Genomic DNA, 17,405 nt, shown 5'->3' with positions numbered 1-17,405 from the left:
CTGCAGAGGAATCCAGGAGGTGCGTTTGGAATCCAGAGCTGGGAAGCACTGTTATCCTGCATCAACTCAGTGGGCTTTCAGCACGGTTTGAAATAAATCCTTGTTCAGGCAGCGCGGTTCTTTACTTTAACGCAATGTCCCATCTCAGACAATTGTCTGATAGGTGCGTGTCCCATCGCTGGGACACGCACCTACAATGAGAACGAAGCGGGGAGCGAACCACCAAGTACTGCTCCCATAGAAGTGAATGGGAGCGCACCGCGCATGCGCGGCCCCTGCTCCTATACATTTCTATGGGGCATACGGCAATAGTTGAGCCAGCGCTGTTTATTTCCCGGCTCCGTTCTCATTGTGGGTGCGGGCCCCAGCGGTGGGACCCACACCTATCAGACAATGGGGGCATATCCTAGAGATATGCCCCCATTGTCCGAGATGGGAAAACCCCTTTAAGGATTGCATTTTATTAATTTTCGGCTAAAAGTCATCTTTTCAATTAGTCTTTATTAAAAATATTGAGCCATTCTGTCACAAAGGGTGGACAGTTTTTCTAGCAGTGTGCATCCTACTCTCACTTTCACTTTGTGCCGTCATCTAATAACCCTGATCGCTAAACTACTAAGAGGTCATAAACACTTATTTAAGCCACATTCTTATCAGTAAGATAAGAACTGAGCTATAAGTGTTTAGGAGGTCAGAGAGCAGAGATAGAGAGTCAGTCTGCTCCCTAGATGACGGAAAAGACAAAAAAATCCACAGGCTGCTACTACAGCATCTTAGCTAGGTACACAAAAAGTGATTCTATATTTTTAATAAAGACCAATTGAAAAAATGATTTTTTTAGCTCAGAATAAAGTACAATGCATAAATAAATAAAAATTGCTCCCAAAGGTGTATATAGCCTTTAAAGCAGACACCCTTACTCAGCTGCCTGAGCTCTGCTTGGGCTGAATTATTAAGTACTTTTCTCAAAGCCCAAGCAGAGCTCGGGCAAAACTTTCAGGTTGTTAAAGTTTTGGTTACCCGCTACAGATCAGGTAACAATTATAGCACTTTGTCATAGATACCAGAGATTTGGGCTTCCATCTACTAAATGTCAAGGTACAGTGGAGAACACACACGCACACCGATTCTGGCAAACAAAAGGGACTATGCACTATGTACTGGCTCTTGCACAAGGAGCTCCATGCCATCTTTCATGACCTCTGTCTCTACTGGATAATGAGGCTGTCTACCTGCTGAGCTTTGGATACACTAGCGTTACTTGCATTAGAAGTTAAGAATACTCCAGTCTCAAATGTGTACCTAATTCTCCTGTACCCATGTACGAATTACAAAAGGAAATGGAAAGGTGTTGGTTTCAGAGGGGAACTTAGTGTACCTAACATTATAAAGTTTATTAAAACCTACTGTAAACACCCTAAAATAACCTCTCATATTTTGTTTTCCATGCAATATAGGCATCAAACGTTCAGCTGCCTATAGCTCTTTACAATCATTACTCCTGTACACTGCTGTGTATGGAAGTATGGATTCCCCTGTGGCCACACTGAGCGCCGTACAAGCATCAGCTCCATAGACATTGCTGCCCCTATCTGTGCCAGCTCTTCTCTCCAAAAGCCTGGCAGTGAAGTGCTAGGACAGGCTTTAGCAGAGTGGGAACAGGAGCAATGCGCTATGCTGATCTCCTGCCCTGCTCCCATTCATCCCACTTTCCTGAAGCCTTTCATGGTGTAGGGAAGTAGCTCAGCATAGGACATCACTTCTATGCTTGTGCCCGCTCTGCTAAAGCCTGGCATAGCACATCAATGCCAGGCTTTAGGACAGCAGCTCTGGGACAGGCAGGAGGAGCAATGCTCCAGTCTATACCATGCTCAAACTGGCCACAGGGGAGTCCGTACCTGAACTTCAGGTGCCAATATCGCATGAAAAAAAAAAGATCAAGTACATAAGAAAAAAACTTTATATGCCTAGGTACACTTTAAAGGGTTATACAAGACTGGAAAAACATGGCAGTTTTCATTAAAAGGAAAAAATTAATTGCCACACCTATCCATGGCGTGTGTTGCTCTACAGCTTTGTCCTATTTAGTACTATGGATCTGAGCCGCGATACCAGACACAACCTGTAGACCGGTATCGCGCCGATTTGGGGAAAAAAGCAGTAAGAAAGAACAAACTCTATAATCACCCCCCCTAAGAGTGGATGATGATTTGAACTCTAATTGTTGTAATTAGTAGTGGAATTGCAGTGACCCTGGCCAAATTAGTATTTTTTTATTTTATTTATGTCACATCTAAGCCCAAAAGAACAGAAAAAATATTCATTAATACTGAAGACCGCAATCTTACAGAACATATATTCTTACAACATTCTATTTATACAATATACATTATCCATACAAAACAATACACCAAACAGGCACACAGACATTTACAAATTCCTGCCAGCAGGGGGTGCAAGTAATGATATATTTTTTCTTTTCCTTGAGGAACTTTGAGGCTTGTATGGTCAGTGTATCGTGAACCCACCATATCCACCGGCCTGAATGGGTGTTTTTGGAGAAGCACATGCGTACAGACTGAAGTCCTCTGTCTGGAAGCCAGCTCTGTTTAACGACGGCTCAGATGCACTGCGGTGAATTTTTGGCAATGACCGGGCCAGGAGTTCAATGGAGGCAAGAATCTAAGGAAGACAATAACAGGGTAATTATTCAGAAAAGGCTTGCTTACATTTTGTGTAGACCAGTGGTGGGCATACTTCCATCGAAGGGTGCAAAGGAAAGCTGTGCCTAGGGGAATCATAGCTAAGACAACTACAACCAATTGCCATGGCGCAACAGACGTGAGATATTTAGGCCCCGTTCAGGATTTCACGAGAATGTAGTTGTGGATTCCACCTAAATTCTCTTCAAATCTCCTAACATTCTGCTTCCAGTGCAAATAAATGGGATAGGTAACACCCCATTCAGATGTATAAGAGGAAAAAAATAAAATAAAATCTATGTGGCAGTGGAAAAAAAAAATAAAAAATTTAAAATCTGCAAGTACAAGGGTACTTTCACACTAGCGTTTTTCTTTTCCGGCATAGAGTTCCTTCCTAGGGGCTCAATACCGAAAAATAACTGATCAGTTTTATCCTAATTCATTCTGAATGGAGAGCAATCCGTTCAGGATGTCTTCAGTTCAGTCTTTTTTGACTGATCATAAAAAAGATAAAACCGCAGCATGCTATGGTTTTCTCTCCGGCCGAAAATCCGGAACACTTGCCGGAATGCCGAATCCGGCATTTTTATTTTATTTTTTTACATAGGAATGCATTAGTGCTGGATCAAGCATTCAAAATACCGGAATGTCGGATCCGTCCGACCGAATTTTATATATTTTTTTTAAAAATAAATATAGGATCCGTTTTTCCGGATGACACCGGAAAGATGGATCCAGCATTTTAATGCATTTGTAAGATCAGGATCCTGATCAGTCTTACAAATGCCATCAGTTGGCATATGTTTTGACGGATCCGGAAGGCAGTTCCAGGGACAGAACTGCTTGCCGGATCACTCTGCCGCAACTGTGAAAGTACCCTCACGCAGATCCCATGAATGGGGTTAATACTCATGTGAATCTACAGCACAAACCCAAGTGTTAGCCTTCGCTTTCTGCAACAGATTGTTCAGGGTTGAGCAGATATGTTGAATATGTGATGTGTGAAAACATCCTTAGAATGTGATGTGGAGGTCGCTGATTTAACCTAATTGCTATTCAGTCCTAACCTGTGGAAGGAAGCTCTCTTACATAGTACTTACCCCTCCCTCTGTCTGCTGATGCTGCAGTCTCTGCTGCGCCGACACAGAATGCGGTGTCTTACGCTTGGGCCCCGACCGGATAGGCCTGCTTCCTTTCCAGATCATCTGCATAGTAGTGATTGCAGCTTAACGGGAAAAGAAGCAGCCACATCTGGTCAGGACCCGGGCAGAAAAGCCAGTAACCTGTGTCAAAACATCTTCCATCCACAGGTTATAGGGCAGAGCGAGGTACGAGTAAGTACTATGTAAAACATCTTCCATCCACAGGTTATAGGGCAGAGCGAGGGGGGAGTAAGTACTATGTAAAACATCTTCCATCCACAGGTTATAGGGCAGAGCGAGGTACGAGTAAGTACTATGTAAAACATCTTCCATCCACAGGTTATAGGGCAGAGCGAGGTACGAGTAAGTACTATGTAAAACATCTTCCATCCACAGGTTATAGGGCAGAGCGAGGTACGAGTAAGTACTATGTAAAACATCTTCCATCCACAGGTTATAGGGCAGAGCGAGGGGGGGAGTAAGTACTATGTAAAACATCTTCCATCCACAGGTTATAGGGCAGAGCGAGGGGGGAGTAAGTACTATGTAAAACATCTTCCATCCACAGGTTATAGGGCAGAGCGAGGTACGAGTAAGTAATATGTAAAACATCTTCCATCCACAGGTTATAGGGCAGAGCGAGGGACGAGTAAGTACTATGTAAAACATCTTCCATCCACAGGTTATAGGGCAGAGCGAGGGACGAGTAAGTACTATGTAAAACATCTTCCATCCACAGGTTATAGGGCAGAGCGAGGGGGGAGTAAGTACTATGTAAAACATCTTCCATCCACAGGTTATAGGGCAGAGCGAGGTACGAGTAAGTACTATGTAAAACATTTTCCATCCACAGGTTATAGGGCAGAGCGAGGTACGAGTAAGTACTATGTAAAACATCTTCCATCCACAGGTTATAGGGCAGAGCGAGGTACGAGTAAGTACTATGTAAAACATCTTCCATCCACAGGTTATAGGGCAGAGCGAGGTACGAGTAAGTACTATGTAAAACATCTTCCATCCACAGGTTATAGGGCAGAGCGAGGGACGAGTAAGTACTATGTAAAACATCTTCCATCCACAGGTTATAGGGCAGAGCGAGGGGGGAGTAAGTACTATGTAAAACATCTTCCATCCACAGGTTATAGGGCAGAGCGAGGTACGAGTAAGTACTATGTAAAACATCTTCCATCCACAGGTTATAGGGCAGAGCGAGGGACGAGTAAGTAATATGTAAAACATCTTCCATCCACAGGTCAGTGCAGAATATAGAAAATGACATTAGCAACCAGTTATGGGAAACTGCTCCACTTTTGCCAGGACTAGTTATGATAAATTTCCCCCATTATTATTAAAAGAATTCTGCAAACTTGAGATGACTGATTCAACTGCACAGCCTATGGAGAATAAGTCCCTTTAATTCATCTCACCTTTGTTATCATTAATACTTTCAGATTATCAATCCTATAAACAGGACGCAGACCAGAAAAACCTTCCTGCTCAACCGGCAGTTACCTGTGGAAATAAGGGACGCTCGTCTCTCTTCTTCTTTAGACAGTCCGCCATAAGCCTCTTCATTGCTTTTGGACAATTACTCCGAACTTTGCTGAGGTCTGGAGATAAATATCCTCTCCCAACCATGAATATAATCTGAAAAAAAAAATGGCAAAATAATTTTTTTTTTCCTTTAAAAAGGCCATTTTTTTCCCTGATCTTCACTTATTTCAATACAAATAAAAAGGTCCACTTTATATTAAAAAAAAGTGCATTTAGAGGGGCTCAAGTTAAATGATAAAATCATTTCTCGTTCCAGTAGAGCAGGGATGTCAAACTCGTAGCCCTCCAACTGTTGCAAAACTACAACTTCCATCATGTCCAGACAGTCTACAGCTATCAGGGCATGCTGGAATTGTAGTTTTGCAATAGCTGAAGGGCTACGTGTTTGACATCCCTGCACTAGAGGGAGCTCGCTACATAATAATTTAGGGCTCATGCACACAGCCGTTGCCTGGCCTTTACATGCATTGAGGACCACAATATGTTGCCTGTGCAACAGCCCTGCGGCTGCAGATCCAGACCCATTCAACTTAAATGGGTCTGATCTGACTGCATCGCCAAAAAGTAGAACATGTTCTACAGGTATTTTTTGTGGTGTGGAGGCGCGGAGAGAAACCCCACGGAAGCACTCTGTAGTGCTTCCGTGCCCCTGTTCTGCACCTTTTCGGATTGCGTACGCATTCAAGTAAATGATGGGGTGTAAAGAAGGCCAGTGCCCGTATATTGCGGACCCTCTGTTTGCGGGCCGCAATACAAGCACGGTTGGCACACGTTCGTGTGCATGAGCCCTTAGGGTCCATTCACACGTCCGCAATTTCGTTCCGCATTTTGCGGACCTATTCATTTCTATGGGGCAGCACGATGTGCTGCCCGGATCTGGAATTCCGATCCCGAAAAAAATAGAACATGTCCTATTCTTGTCCGCAATTGCGGACAATAGGCATTTTCTATTAAGTGCCAGCGATGTCTGTGTTTTGCGGATCCACAAAACACACACGGACGTGTGAATGGACCCTTACTGTGTTCATTTGGAGCTAATCAAGTCCCATTGCAGGGAGCTAGCTCCCTCTAGTGGTGAATGCATGTGTTGCGTGATGTTAGCAGTGGGTCTCTGCGAGTTACAGGTTTCGCATTACCAATCATTTTCCTCGCAACAGAATAATGATTTTACTACAAAGTCACATGGTCTGTTTTAAATCCCAAAGGTAATCTTCCCTGATAAGTACTCAGAGTAAACTCCTACCTGATCTCGGTTATTTATATTCTGATAAGGTAGCTGCCCCGTCATTAATTCATATAAAACTATTCCAAAAGCGTAGACATCTGACTGAAAGCTGTAGGGATTCTTGTCCTGCATTCTGATCACCTCAGGGGCCTATAGAAAGAAAAGATGTTAGTAATAGCAGAAGCATGCAGACTTCAGACTTTACATAGCAGTGCTGATCATAGTGCTTAACCCTTAGGATACCAGAGGTTTTTTTCGTTTTCATTGTTCTTCCACATCTTCCTTGAGCCATAACTTTTTTATATTACCGTTTACATAGATGTATGAGGGCTTATTTTTTGCAGGACAAGTTGTACTTTCTAATGCCACCATTAATTATGGCATACAATGTAGTGGGAAGCGGTAAAAAAATTCCAAATGGGGTGGAATTGGAAAAATGCAATTCCTCCGTTTTATGGGTTTTGTTCCTACGGCGTTCCATTTGAGGCAAAACTGACCCATTCCCTTCATTCTCTATCAATACGATTAAAACGATACCCCATATGTATAGGTTTTTTAGGTCTAGATAGTATAAAAATAAATTTAAACTTTACATCACCATATTCTGACTCGCATAACTTTTGATCACTTTTTTTGGGTTAAGAAAAGCAATGAAAAAATGGCAGCTTGGCCATTTTGACACTTTCCTGTTACGCCATTCGTCGTATTAGAAAAATTACATATCGCAGTGATATCCATGATGTTTATATTTTTTGTTATTTAGGTATCTATTTTTTTATTATAAGGAAAGGGGGGGCGATTTAAACTTTAATATTTTTTATATATTTAACTTAGTTTTTTTTGTAATGATTTTGAAGCTCGTATTTGAGCCTGCAAAATCAATTTTTATTTTATTTTGAACAGTCGTGTATTTTTAAAACTAACTAACTATTACTGTCTATTGCTTATTTCTTATGTTGGCCTGCCACCTGGCTAAAATAAGAATTGCAGTTTGAATGTTCTCAGCCTCTTCAGCGAGGATGGCCACAGAGGATGCCGGTAACACCCCCGGAAGCTCGAGTGTCCGGGTTTTTGCGCATTTAGATGCAGTGATCTCACTTGATCATGCCATCTAAAAGGCTTTAAATTACCGTGATCGGCATTATTGTTGGTCGCGGTAATTAGCCGCAGGTCTCTGCTGTTTGAAACAGCAGAGACCTGCCGCGCATGATGCCTACTGAAATGTGTGAGGAGGCGCCATGTTTACCCATCGCTCCAGTAGCGAAACGGTTAAAGACTATGTTCCTATATTGTTGACATATTGCGGGTGCAATTGCAGCTCCACTGTCCCCGTTCACTTCAATGGGAAGCAGACAGAACGTAACAACTGCTCCTTCCCATTGAACTGAATGAGGATGGAGGAACTGTAATTACACCTGCTCGCGGTCTACATCGCACAGTGAAGAGAAGGCAGCACTGCAATCTCTTCAAACAGCTGATCAGCAGAAGTGCCAGGAGACAGCAAACAAATTCTGCAGTCTCATGATTTCTTCCATTATTATCCTACTTTATGCTAACGTACGTTTGGTAGGTTAGCCAGAAGTAGGTGACAGGATGGACTTTGACTGCAAGATCTGACTACACAGAATTTGTTTGTTGTCTGTTACCATGGAGATGCCCAGGTGTACATATTAGTTGTAGATTTTTTTTTTTTTGTAAAAAAATCTACTGGTATTTCAAAGCATATGCATTGCCTTTAAAGAGTTAAGCAGCATTAATTAGCAGTTTCTGTTTCTGAAAATGAGCGCTGTTATAATAAAAAGGGAATGTGTTCCTTCTCCCCAGACAGAGCATCAATTTTGGCCATGGTCTGGGTTTGGTATTGCATTCACTTACATGTGGATGACCTGCAATACTAGACTCAGCCTATGAACAAGAGCGGCACAGTCTTTGGGGGACAAAATACCCTTTTTCTAACCTTTGACAATATTACTACACATGAGAAGATTCTCACCATCCACAGAATGGAGCCTGATAACTGCTCAAACTGGTGAGAGCCGCTCCACCGAGACTTCACTGTGGCTAGGCCAAAGTCACCGATCTTTACTGTGAGGTCTTCATGAAGAAAAATATCTAGAGAGAGTATAGGGTTAAGGAGAGATACAAACCAAACAGGATAAAGACGAAGTGATGACTGGTCAAATTATAGCCCCACTTGTTGGAAGGGGGAGGCTAATACTCTCCTAAAGGACAGACAGTTGTACGAGTTGTGGCTACTAAACCAATTTAACCTGCTGATATGTCTGAGGACTCTACGAGAGCTCTTAAAGTCCTGGCATGTTGGGGAAAGGATACTATTGCTTTTCAGATCTCGGTGGATGATCGACTTGGCGTGCAAGTAGCTGAGAAGAGAGAAGGACTTAATTACTACAAGATCCAACAGAGGAGACAGGAGACATCTTGGCAGAGCCACTTACTCCATGCCTTGTGCTGTCTGCCGTGCAATATCAATCAGTTTAATCATCTCAAATTTGGTCTCGATGATGTGAAGGTGGTGATAGAGGCTGGAGCCCTCGCACCACTGGGTAACTATTGCCAACTGGGGTTTGGTAGAATATCCCATGAAAAGCAGGATGTTTACATGCCGAGTTTTCCTAGAAAGCAAGAGAGTCAAAGAATCAGTACAAACCATTGCACATAATAAATCGGCTAACAGTACTAGTCAAAGGGCTTGTCCCACAACAACATATTAAAAGGGTTGGCCACCATAAATTACTAGCTGCACATGTAATGGGAACAGCACATACATGCAGTAGGTAACGTGCGTTTAATTAAACCATCATCATATGTCCAATGGTCTATGATGCTTATTTCATGTTTATTAGCAGGGCCCATTACCTGCTTACTGGTGCTGCAGTCCCAAAATGACGGATGGAGGGTCATGTGACTAGTCAAACCCATCAATGGTATTCATTTACTTACATTGTGAATGGACAGGGAAACGAGCGCATGAGCAGTCCGCCAATGTAAGTGAATGGAGGCCGCTGATGGTTGGGACTGGTCACACGACCCCCACCATCAGCAGCTATTGTGGGACTGAAGCCCCAGCAAGGAGTTAAGAGGACCTGCTAATAAAACACGAGTTAGGAATATTACATAATAATATTACTAGGTGCATGTATGTGCTGTTCTTAGAAGCTGGGAATACATAGTGGCCTATACCTTTAACCACTTCAAGTTGTTGTCCAGTTTCAGGAGTAAACCGAACACATGTGATCCACTTGCAATAAAGAATATATTGTTACTTAACAGCTCCCACAAGGCTAATCTGGTTGTCCCAGCAGGACTCTGTTTTCCTGGCTGCAGTGGTGACATCACATCGACAACATGTGACCACTGCACCAGTCTCTGGCCTCAGCAGTGAACCAAAGAAGCCTGGGATTGGCTGCCATGGTCACATTTTGTCATCATGTCATAACTGCTGCAACTGGATAAACAGAGCCCTGTTGGGAGAAGCGAAGAGGGATCAGCTGGGCAAGTATTGAGACTATTCCTTACTGCAGGAGGATCACATGTACTGTCTACATATCAGGGCTTGTAGTTTCCGTTTAATATTCCATACAATGTATTGGGAAGATGGAAAAAATATTAAAGGGAATCTGTCACCACCCTAGACTGTTTCTAACTGTAACAGCACTGTTGCTCCAATAGCTTTTTTCAAATATACCTATATGTCCAGAACAATGTTCACGATCCCCCAAAAACATGTTTTTATAAATAAGCCAATTAGGTTGAAGAGCGCCCAAGGAGCTCTATGTAATAAAGCTGAAGCAGGGTCCTCCCCTTCTCTCCACCTTCTAGTTGCGGTGACGTCATCATGCTGCCGCTCGCTCCAAATCTTGTGCAGGCGCACAATTCTGTTGTGTGTGCCCACACAGTCTATTATCTTCTGCTAAGGCTACTTTACACTGGCGTTTCTGGGTCCGCTTATGAGATACGTTTCAGGGCTCTCACAAGCTGCCCAAAACGGATCAGTTCAGCCCCAATGCATTCTGAATGGATAAGGATCCGTTCAGAATGCATCAATTTGGCTGTGTTTGGTCTCCGTTGCGTTTTTTAGACAGTCACTAAAACGCAGCTTGCAGCGTTTTTGTGTCCGCCTGACGATGCAGAGCCAAACAGATCGGTCCGGACTCACAATGTAAGTCAATGGGGACGGATCCGTTTTCACTGACAATATGGTGCAATTGAAAACGGATCAGTCCCCCATTGACTTTCAATGTAAGTCAAAACGGATCAGTTTTGACTTACTTTTTTTGGAAAGAATAATGCAAACGGATCTGTTATGAACAGATACAAGCGTTTGCATTATTGGTGCGGATCCGTCTGTGCAGATACAAGACGGATCCGCACCAAACGCGAGTGTGAAAGTAGCCTAACAGTGGCCACATTAACTGAACAAATGCCAGCAGTACGGTAAAGTGCGCCTGCGCGGTCTGCTATCTTCTGCTGGCATCAGCTTAAGTGAATTGTGCACGTGTCAACAACCGAATGGTTCCAGCCACCCTAAAGGAAGGCCGTTTGGTCACCTGGAGTAGCCCACTCCTGGTATACGACCACTTGGGTGCTTTGGTTGGAAATGACCACGGCATCTGAGAGGTTAAATGTCCACGATTGCATTTCTTTATAATCATGGACACTAGTGGAGGTAACTGCAGTACAAGACACCAGTCACCTGCCAGCTAATTCGCCAGCTCAGCTCCTGAGCAGAAGCCACGTTTAATACCCCGACTGCCACCGGACATGTAAGGCGGATGTTGCCAAGGGGTTAACATGTTAAAAATGCTACTGCCTGGAGCCATTGCCGTCACTCACTCACTTATTGTAGCTCCCCCTTAGAACCTAACGTGTCCAGTGCTGGTGAGAAGAAGCCCCTTGCCGTGTGATAACCTGCACCATAGCAGGAATTACCCAGCCACTATGTATCTTGTGCATGACGCGACTGAGCATGTGTGACCACCAGCACTGGACACAGAGGGGGGGCAGAAAAAGTCCGCAACAGCATTATCTAAACACAGGAGCATTTCTTTTAAATGATTACAACTATAAAATTGTTTAGTTTTCCTGATCTAATCAGGTAAATTCATATATATTTTTAGGGAGGGACAACCCACTTAACTACGGTTACCTACCTAGGTGTCCTCAGAGATGCATTATGCAGGTTAGGCCATAATGCAGCCATGTTAGCATTCAAATATTAGGGCTGCAATCTCTAGATCTCTTGGCAGAACCATGGGAGATCCAGGTAATATCGCTGTAATATTGGAGCCAAAATGTGGCTACATTACCGAAATTAGGGAAAATGCTTATGGCGGCATCCTAAAGTATAGAGGATAATAGGGTGGTTTACCTGTGTGCTGGGGGAAGCGGATCAAGGGAAAACACCTCTTTAATCTGGAATCGTGAGTTGCTAACCGTAATGCGGGGGGTTGACAGTAAGAGAGGCCTATTTAGCTTGGCCAGAATAGACATGCATATGCTTGGGTGATCTGAACCTGCATTACGTCTTGTAAGGACAAGTCATCATCTCCAAGTGCTTCTTTCCATTCAGTGAAAACAAACAGATGCCTATAAAATCTGTCCTGAAAATGTGATTGGAAATCTCTGAATGATACTGTGGTTGAAGCTATACATCAGCAGAATGAGGTTTCAGTCTCTAGCTGTAAATAGTCATTTCTCCATTTACTGACAGCAAGCAGAGACCTTGAGAGGAGGAAATGACAGCACTCCTGCCGTCTCAGTAAATACTTGTATTCCATATTAAAAAACAAAGCTGGAGAATCTTGTCAAAATCTTGCATTGTGCTGTCCCTCCTGAAAATTACTTTTTCCCCCATACATTTCCAGGTGGACTAACAGAAGAAAGGCAATAGAATTGTTATTTTAAAGGGAACCTGTCACCGGGATTTTGTGTATAGAGCTGAGGACATGGGTTGCTAGATGGCCGCTAGCACATCCGCAATACCGAGTCCCCATAGCTCTGTGTGCTTTTATTGTGTAAAAAAAAAAAAAACACTATTTGATCCATATACAAATTCCTGTCCTGTACGTGAGATGAGTCAGGGCCAGGACTCATCTCAGGTTAATTTGCATATGTATCAAATCAGTTTTTTTACACCATAAAAGCACACAGAGCTATGGGACTGGGTATTGTGGATGTGCTAGCGGCCATCTAGCAGCCCATGTCCTCAGCTCTATACACAAAATCCCAGTGACAGGTTCCCTTTAAGGCCTCATGCACACAACCGTACGTATTTTGCGGTGCACAAAATACAAAATGACCATCCGTGTTGCATTCATTTGTTTTGCAGATCCATTGACTTCAATGGCTCCGTGGTCTGCGTTTTTTGGCCAAGAATGGGACATGTTCTATCCTTTGTGGAATGGACATACGGATGCAGAAAGCACATGGATGTCCATTCGCAAAAGGATAGACCAAGTTCTGTACTTGGCCGCTAGAACAACGTTTTTGCAGGTTTTGGACAGCTCCACGTCTACATTAGCTTCCATGAACAAAGCTATAAAGTGTCTGTTGCTGACATCGGACCAAGTGATGGCTCCTGGGTCCGCACAACCCTGTTCGATAATGTGAAGTACATAATAAGATTTACAGGCCGGACATATTAACCTGAGCACTCCGACTTCATTTTTAAAGGCCTGTAGTTGCTGAGGTGTCGGTGCAGTTACATTCAACATTTTTACAGCTACATCACCTATAAAAAAGGAAACAATGGAAATGGTTATAACAAGGTGGAAGCAGCTAGACAGCGAGGAATTGTGGGTGTGTTGGGTATTATAGGGTATCCTACTGTACACTGCATAGGAAGCACCAGGTTGCGCAATATTTAAAGGGAATCTGTCACCAGAATAAAAAAAAACAAAAAAAAAAAAGAAGGGAAGTCATCCCAAATCCAAAAGACAATTACTAAATATTAGGGAAAGCATCTTTCTTCCACCCCTCCCCTTTCTATGAGCCTTGCCTACCTTACACCCTTTTATCAAATTGGTTTCTTTAGTTTTTCTTTTTGGGTCCTATATTTCGTAATTATTAGTGTTCCAGATTTGAGAGGACTTCCCTTTTTTATTCGGATATATATAATAAAAGTTTGTCATGTTTTCGGAATTCATGTAGATACAATCAGTTGATCACAAGATCTGTCACCTACCCCAAGCACTATCAGAGGAGCTGTCCCAGCTCACGTTTTCATTGTAGTGAAAGGGAGCTACACAAAAAGCATGGCAGAACATACTCCTAGTGAGATGCGACAACCCCTTTAAGTGCAGTATTACATAAATAGTACTGCATTGAACCTTGATTACTACCCTCTATGCTGATCCTCTCCCTGCCCCCAGTTTTACCACAACCCGATGCTAGAATACATTGACAAGACTTTGGAGCCGTGTGCGTATAATAGAGGACTCAAGGAGAATTATCTCAATGAATTCCAGCAGCGCTATGTGTGGCACAGCAGGGGAATGGGAGTGAGGTGGAGCATCAACATAAAAATTTGTGATCCGGACTGTTCAGCACTTGGGGAAGGTGACAGATTCCCTTTAAATTTTATGAACAGCTCTGGAAACAAGTAAAAAGAATGATTTTACATATGTTTGTGGTTACCCAGTTTCAGGCCGCAACAGGGCTAGGATGCCTTGTTTTCCACACAAATGGCAACGCAGAATCTCTTTTCAAACAATGGGTTGTGGATTTGACAGATTTTGATGTGGAACACATGCCAAAATCCTAGTGTAAACATCTCTATGTGAACATACCATAATACATGACGGATCTGTGTGCCCAGGATGCTGTCATCTTCACTCGCTCTCACGTACCTGCACAGCTTCATTCTCAAGCTGATCTCTCTGTACACTGATACCCAGCCTATTATTACATCTATTAGCTTCTTATTCTACAGCTTGCGTGATTTGCCCTCTATGATTATTCCAATGTTTCCTGCCCCATTCACACTTTGATTTGCAGTGTACAATATATTTCCCCTGCTGCAGTCACCGAGAGAACCGAGGAGGGGACAGCAGAGAGAGAAGCAGCACAGACAGCTATGTAAAAACGTTCCAAAGATTCTACAGCAGCAAAATTGTGGGAAATGCCAGTGTGGTTTTCACACACTACAAATATCATCATTGTGGACACCACCCAATTAATATGAAGCAAAACCAAACGAATGGCAGCAGTTTTGCCGAGTAGTGAACTCAATTTAGGCAAAGCTCTGTTCAGATGTTGTGGTTTGCATTTACTTATGATGGAGTCCATCAGACTATTGTCAACACCTAATCTAACAGAATCTGTAACAAGCTCTCCTACACAGGGGTAAACATGTAGCATGGCTTCAGCAATTTTCCCCAAATGGAAAAAAAAAAAAAAGAGATGCCTCTAAGGGTTCCTTTACACCGCTTCAGCCCCGGTGTGTTTATTTTTTGGGTCAAAGAGGCCCAAAAAAAAACAAAAAACTGACAATCAGCATTTATTTTTTTGGGACTATTGCTCATTTAGTACGTTTTAGCACCTGGTTTTATTATTGCCATTTTTTTTTTTTTTTTTTTTACACAGATGACAGTACGTGTCCCCTCTAATTACTGTAGTTATCTCTGTAGGGCAGTATGGGAAAAAAAAAAAATCCACACCATACAAAAATGCTATTTTAAAACCCCACCGTGGGTGCATGGCCTGGACATGGTGCTGCACAGACAAGTTCTCTAAGAGTAAAATGCACATGTTCAGACAAACCGCACTAAAATCCGTGCGGTAAATCCGCATTAATTGGTGTGGATTTGCATGCGGATTTTCCTGTCCCCATTGAAATGAATGGAGAAAATCCGGACAGGAAAAATTTAATAAACCGACATGCTGCAGATTTTAAAGTCCGCATCATAGGTCCAAATCCGTGCGGAAAAAAAATCTGCATTGTGTGCATGGAAATTTTAAAAATTCTCATAGAATACAATGTACATGAACTATGGTGCGGATTTTCTGCATGCAAATTGGCACAGAAAATCCACACACAATCCCGATTTTGTGCATTTAGCCTTAGAGCTTCATCTCCACCAACAACTCAGAGCATCATAACCAGCAGATTCCACTGCTCTTTGACATGGCTCATAATGCCAAACACAGAAATCAATACATCATCTGTGTTCGGGGGCTCCCTAGCGCGAAAGGCCCTCTAGACCTTGCTCCTAATCTACAGTGTATTTTCAACACCCTTTTGTGCATACCTCCTGAAGTAAAAAGGGATAAAGCACGTTGCACCTTGGGGCTCGGAACCCCTGATCCAGCCAGACAGTTGGATATGGATTGCCATACACTTCACAGCACAAATGCAGGACAATGTTATCCAATATCACTTGTGGAAGTGCGAGCCAACAAGCATGATTACGTTGCACAGGATACGATAAGGAAACTCCAAAACGCATGATTAAGCTGTGTGAGCTGTTGTATATGCAAATCACAATAAAAGTAGGAAGACACTTTATGTACCGGATGGACTGAGTACTTACTGTTGACTCACACTTCTACCACAAGATTAGATTTTTCTGCTTTTGTGCCGTTAAGTGTATTGGAGCACAGTGAGGCACTGTAGCGGACAATTTATGTGCTGCATGTGTGGACTTTAAGGTGCGCTGACGCGATATGACATGCTGTATTCATTTCTTTCACGTGAAGGAGATCATGCACCAGGCTTGCAACAAGGACTGTTCATTTTGACAGAGCAGAAATTTAAAGACCTCGCCAGATAGTCAAATGCTGAGCCCATTGTCCAGTCTTTGAGCATCAAGGACTGAACATACCAAATTATTGAGGTTACCCCTTTATGTTGCAGGTCTGCAGAGGTTATCACCAGTGGATATAACAGCGTTTACATCGGTCTTCGATCAGCCCATTGTTGCCATCCCAGAGTGGCTTTTCCTACCTAATCGTGGAGAAAGGGGCACTGCAAGTCCTCCTCTGGCCAGGCAGCAGTAACGCGATCACTTCTCGATACTGGCAGAACCTTAAGGGGTAGTCTGACTTTCCGAATCTTGACTTTGACACCTTTACTCTTGTAAAGATTCTGCAATTCTAAGTTTAAGAGGTAGTGTCACCTGCTTCCCTGATGTTACTGGAGTTTATGCTAGCTCCAAACTACGGGTTTGTTAATTATGTCTCTGCTTTGCAGCAACTCTGTATTTGTACCTAGTGCTGTATACCTTGCTGCAGGCTCGGCTGTTTCACACCCACATTTAGTTTATAGGGTACCTTCCCACAATGAGCCAAGAGATAAGTAGGAACAGTTCATATCCTACAGCTGGATTGTGTTATCTTCCAACCTCTCTTCACAGACACCTTACCAAGTGTGGAATGTTATTCAGTTTGCACCACTTTTTGAGATTTTGTGTTATTATTCTATGTGCCGTGGTCAGTTTTGCTCTGTGATTTGCAGACGTTCTGATGAGTGGCCCATCCAGGTGTGCCTCTATGACGAGACCAAGTACGCCAGTTTCCCAATATTAATCACCTGTCTTCAGGATAGGCCATCAATACCAGATGAGTAGAGGTCAAACCCTCGGCCCCCTTGCTGATTAGCAGTTTGAAGGGTCCACTGTGCTCGTGCAAGTGCTCTTCAATGTTTACCTGAAGTCTACATTGTGGCAGTGGTGCAGGGCAAGAATTGCCTTCTTCCTCTTGATAATCACTTATTATGGTTATTTAAAGGCTGCTTAAACCTTTGGGGGGGGGGGGGGGGTTATT

At 43.1% G+C, this 17,405-nt stretch overlaps 2 protein-coding genes across 5 annotated transcripts in view; both read right to left on the bottom strand.

The window, feature by feature from the left end:
* LOC121005778 (E3 ubiquitin/ISG15 ligase TRIM25-like) overlaps positions 1-17,405 on the bottom strand; it is a 965,623-nt gene that overhangs the window by 240,885 nt on the left and 707,333 nt on the right. The window lies entirely within an intron of this gene.
* The window catches only part of BRAF (B-Raf proto-oncogene, serine/threonine kinase), an 85,657-nt gene that overhangs the window by 5,990 nt on the left and 62,262 nt on the right, over positions 1-17,405 (bottom strand). For all 3 annotated transcript variants that reach the window (XM_040438491.1, XM_040438504.1, XM_040438498.1), the window contains 7 exons: positions 13,290-13,374; positions 9,080-9,256; positions 8,958-9,004; positions 8,617-8,735; positions 6,642-6,773; positions 5,357-5,491; positions 2,529-2,682 (listed from right to left, as the gene is read on the bottom strand). In XM_040438491.1, the coding sequence (XP_040294425.1) occupies positions 2,529-2,682; positions 5,357-5,491; positions 6,642-6,773; positions 8,617-8,735; positions 8,958-9,004; positions 9,080-9,256; positions 13,290-13,374 (849 nt within the window). The remainder of the gene's footprint in view (positions 1-2,528; positions 2,683-5,356; positions 5,492-6,641; positions 6,774-8,616; positions 8,736-8,957; positions 9,005-9,079; positions 9,257-13,289; positions 13,375-17,405) is intronic.

This window comes from Bufo bufo, chromosome 1 (assembly GCF_905171765.1).
Source record: "Bufo bufo chromosome 1, aBufBuf1.1, whole genome shotgun sequence".
NCBI lineage: Eukaryota > Metazoa > Chordata > Amphibia > Anura > Bufonidae > Bufo > Bufo bufo.
This window is presented reverse-complemented; position numbering and strand designations above follow the sequence as displayed.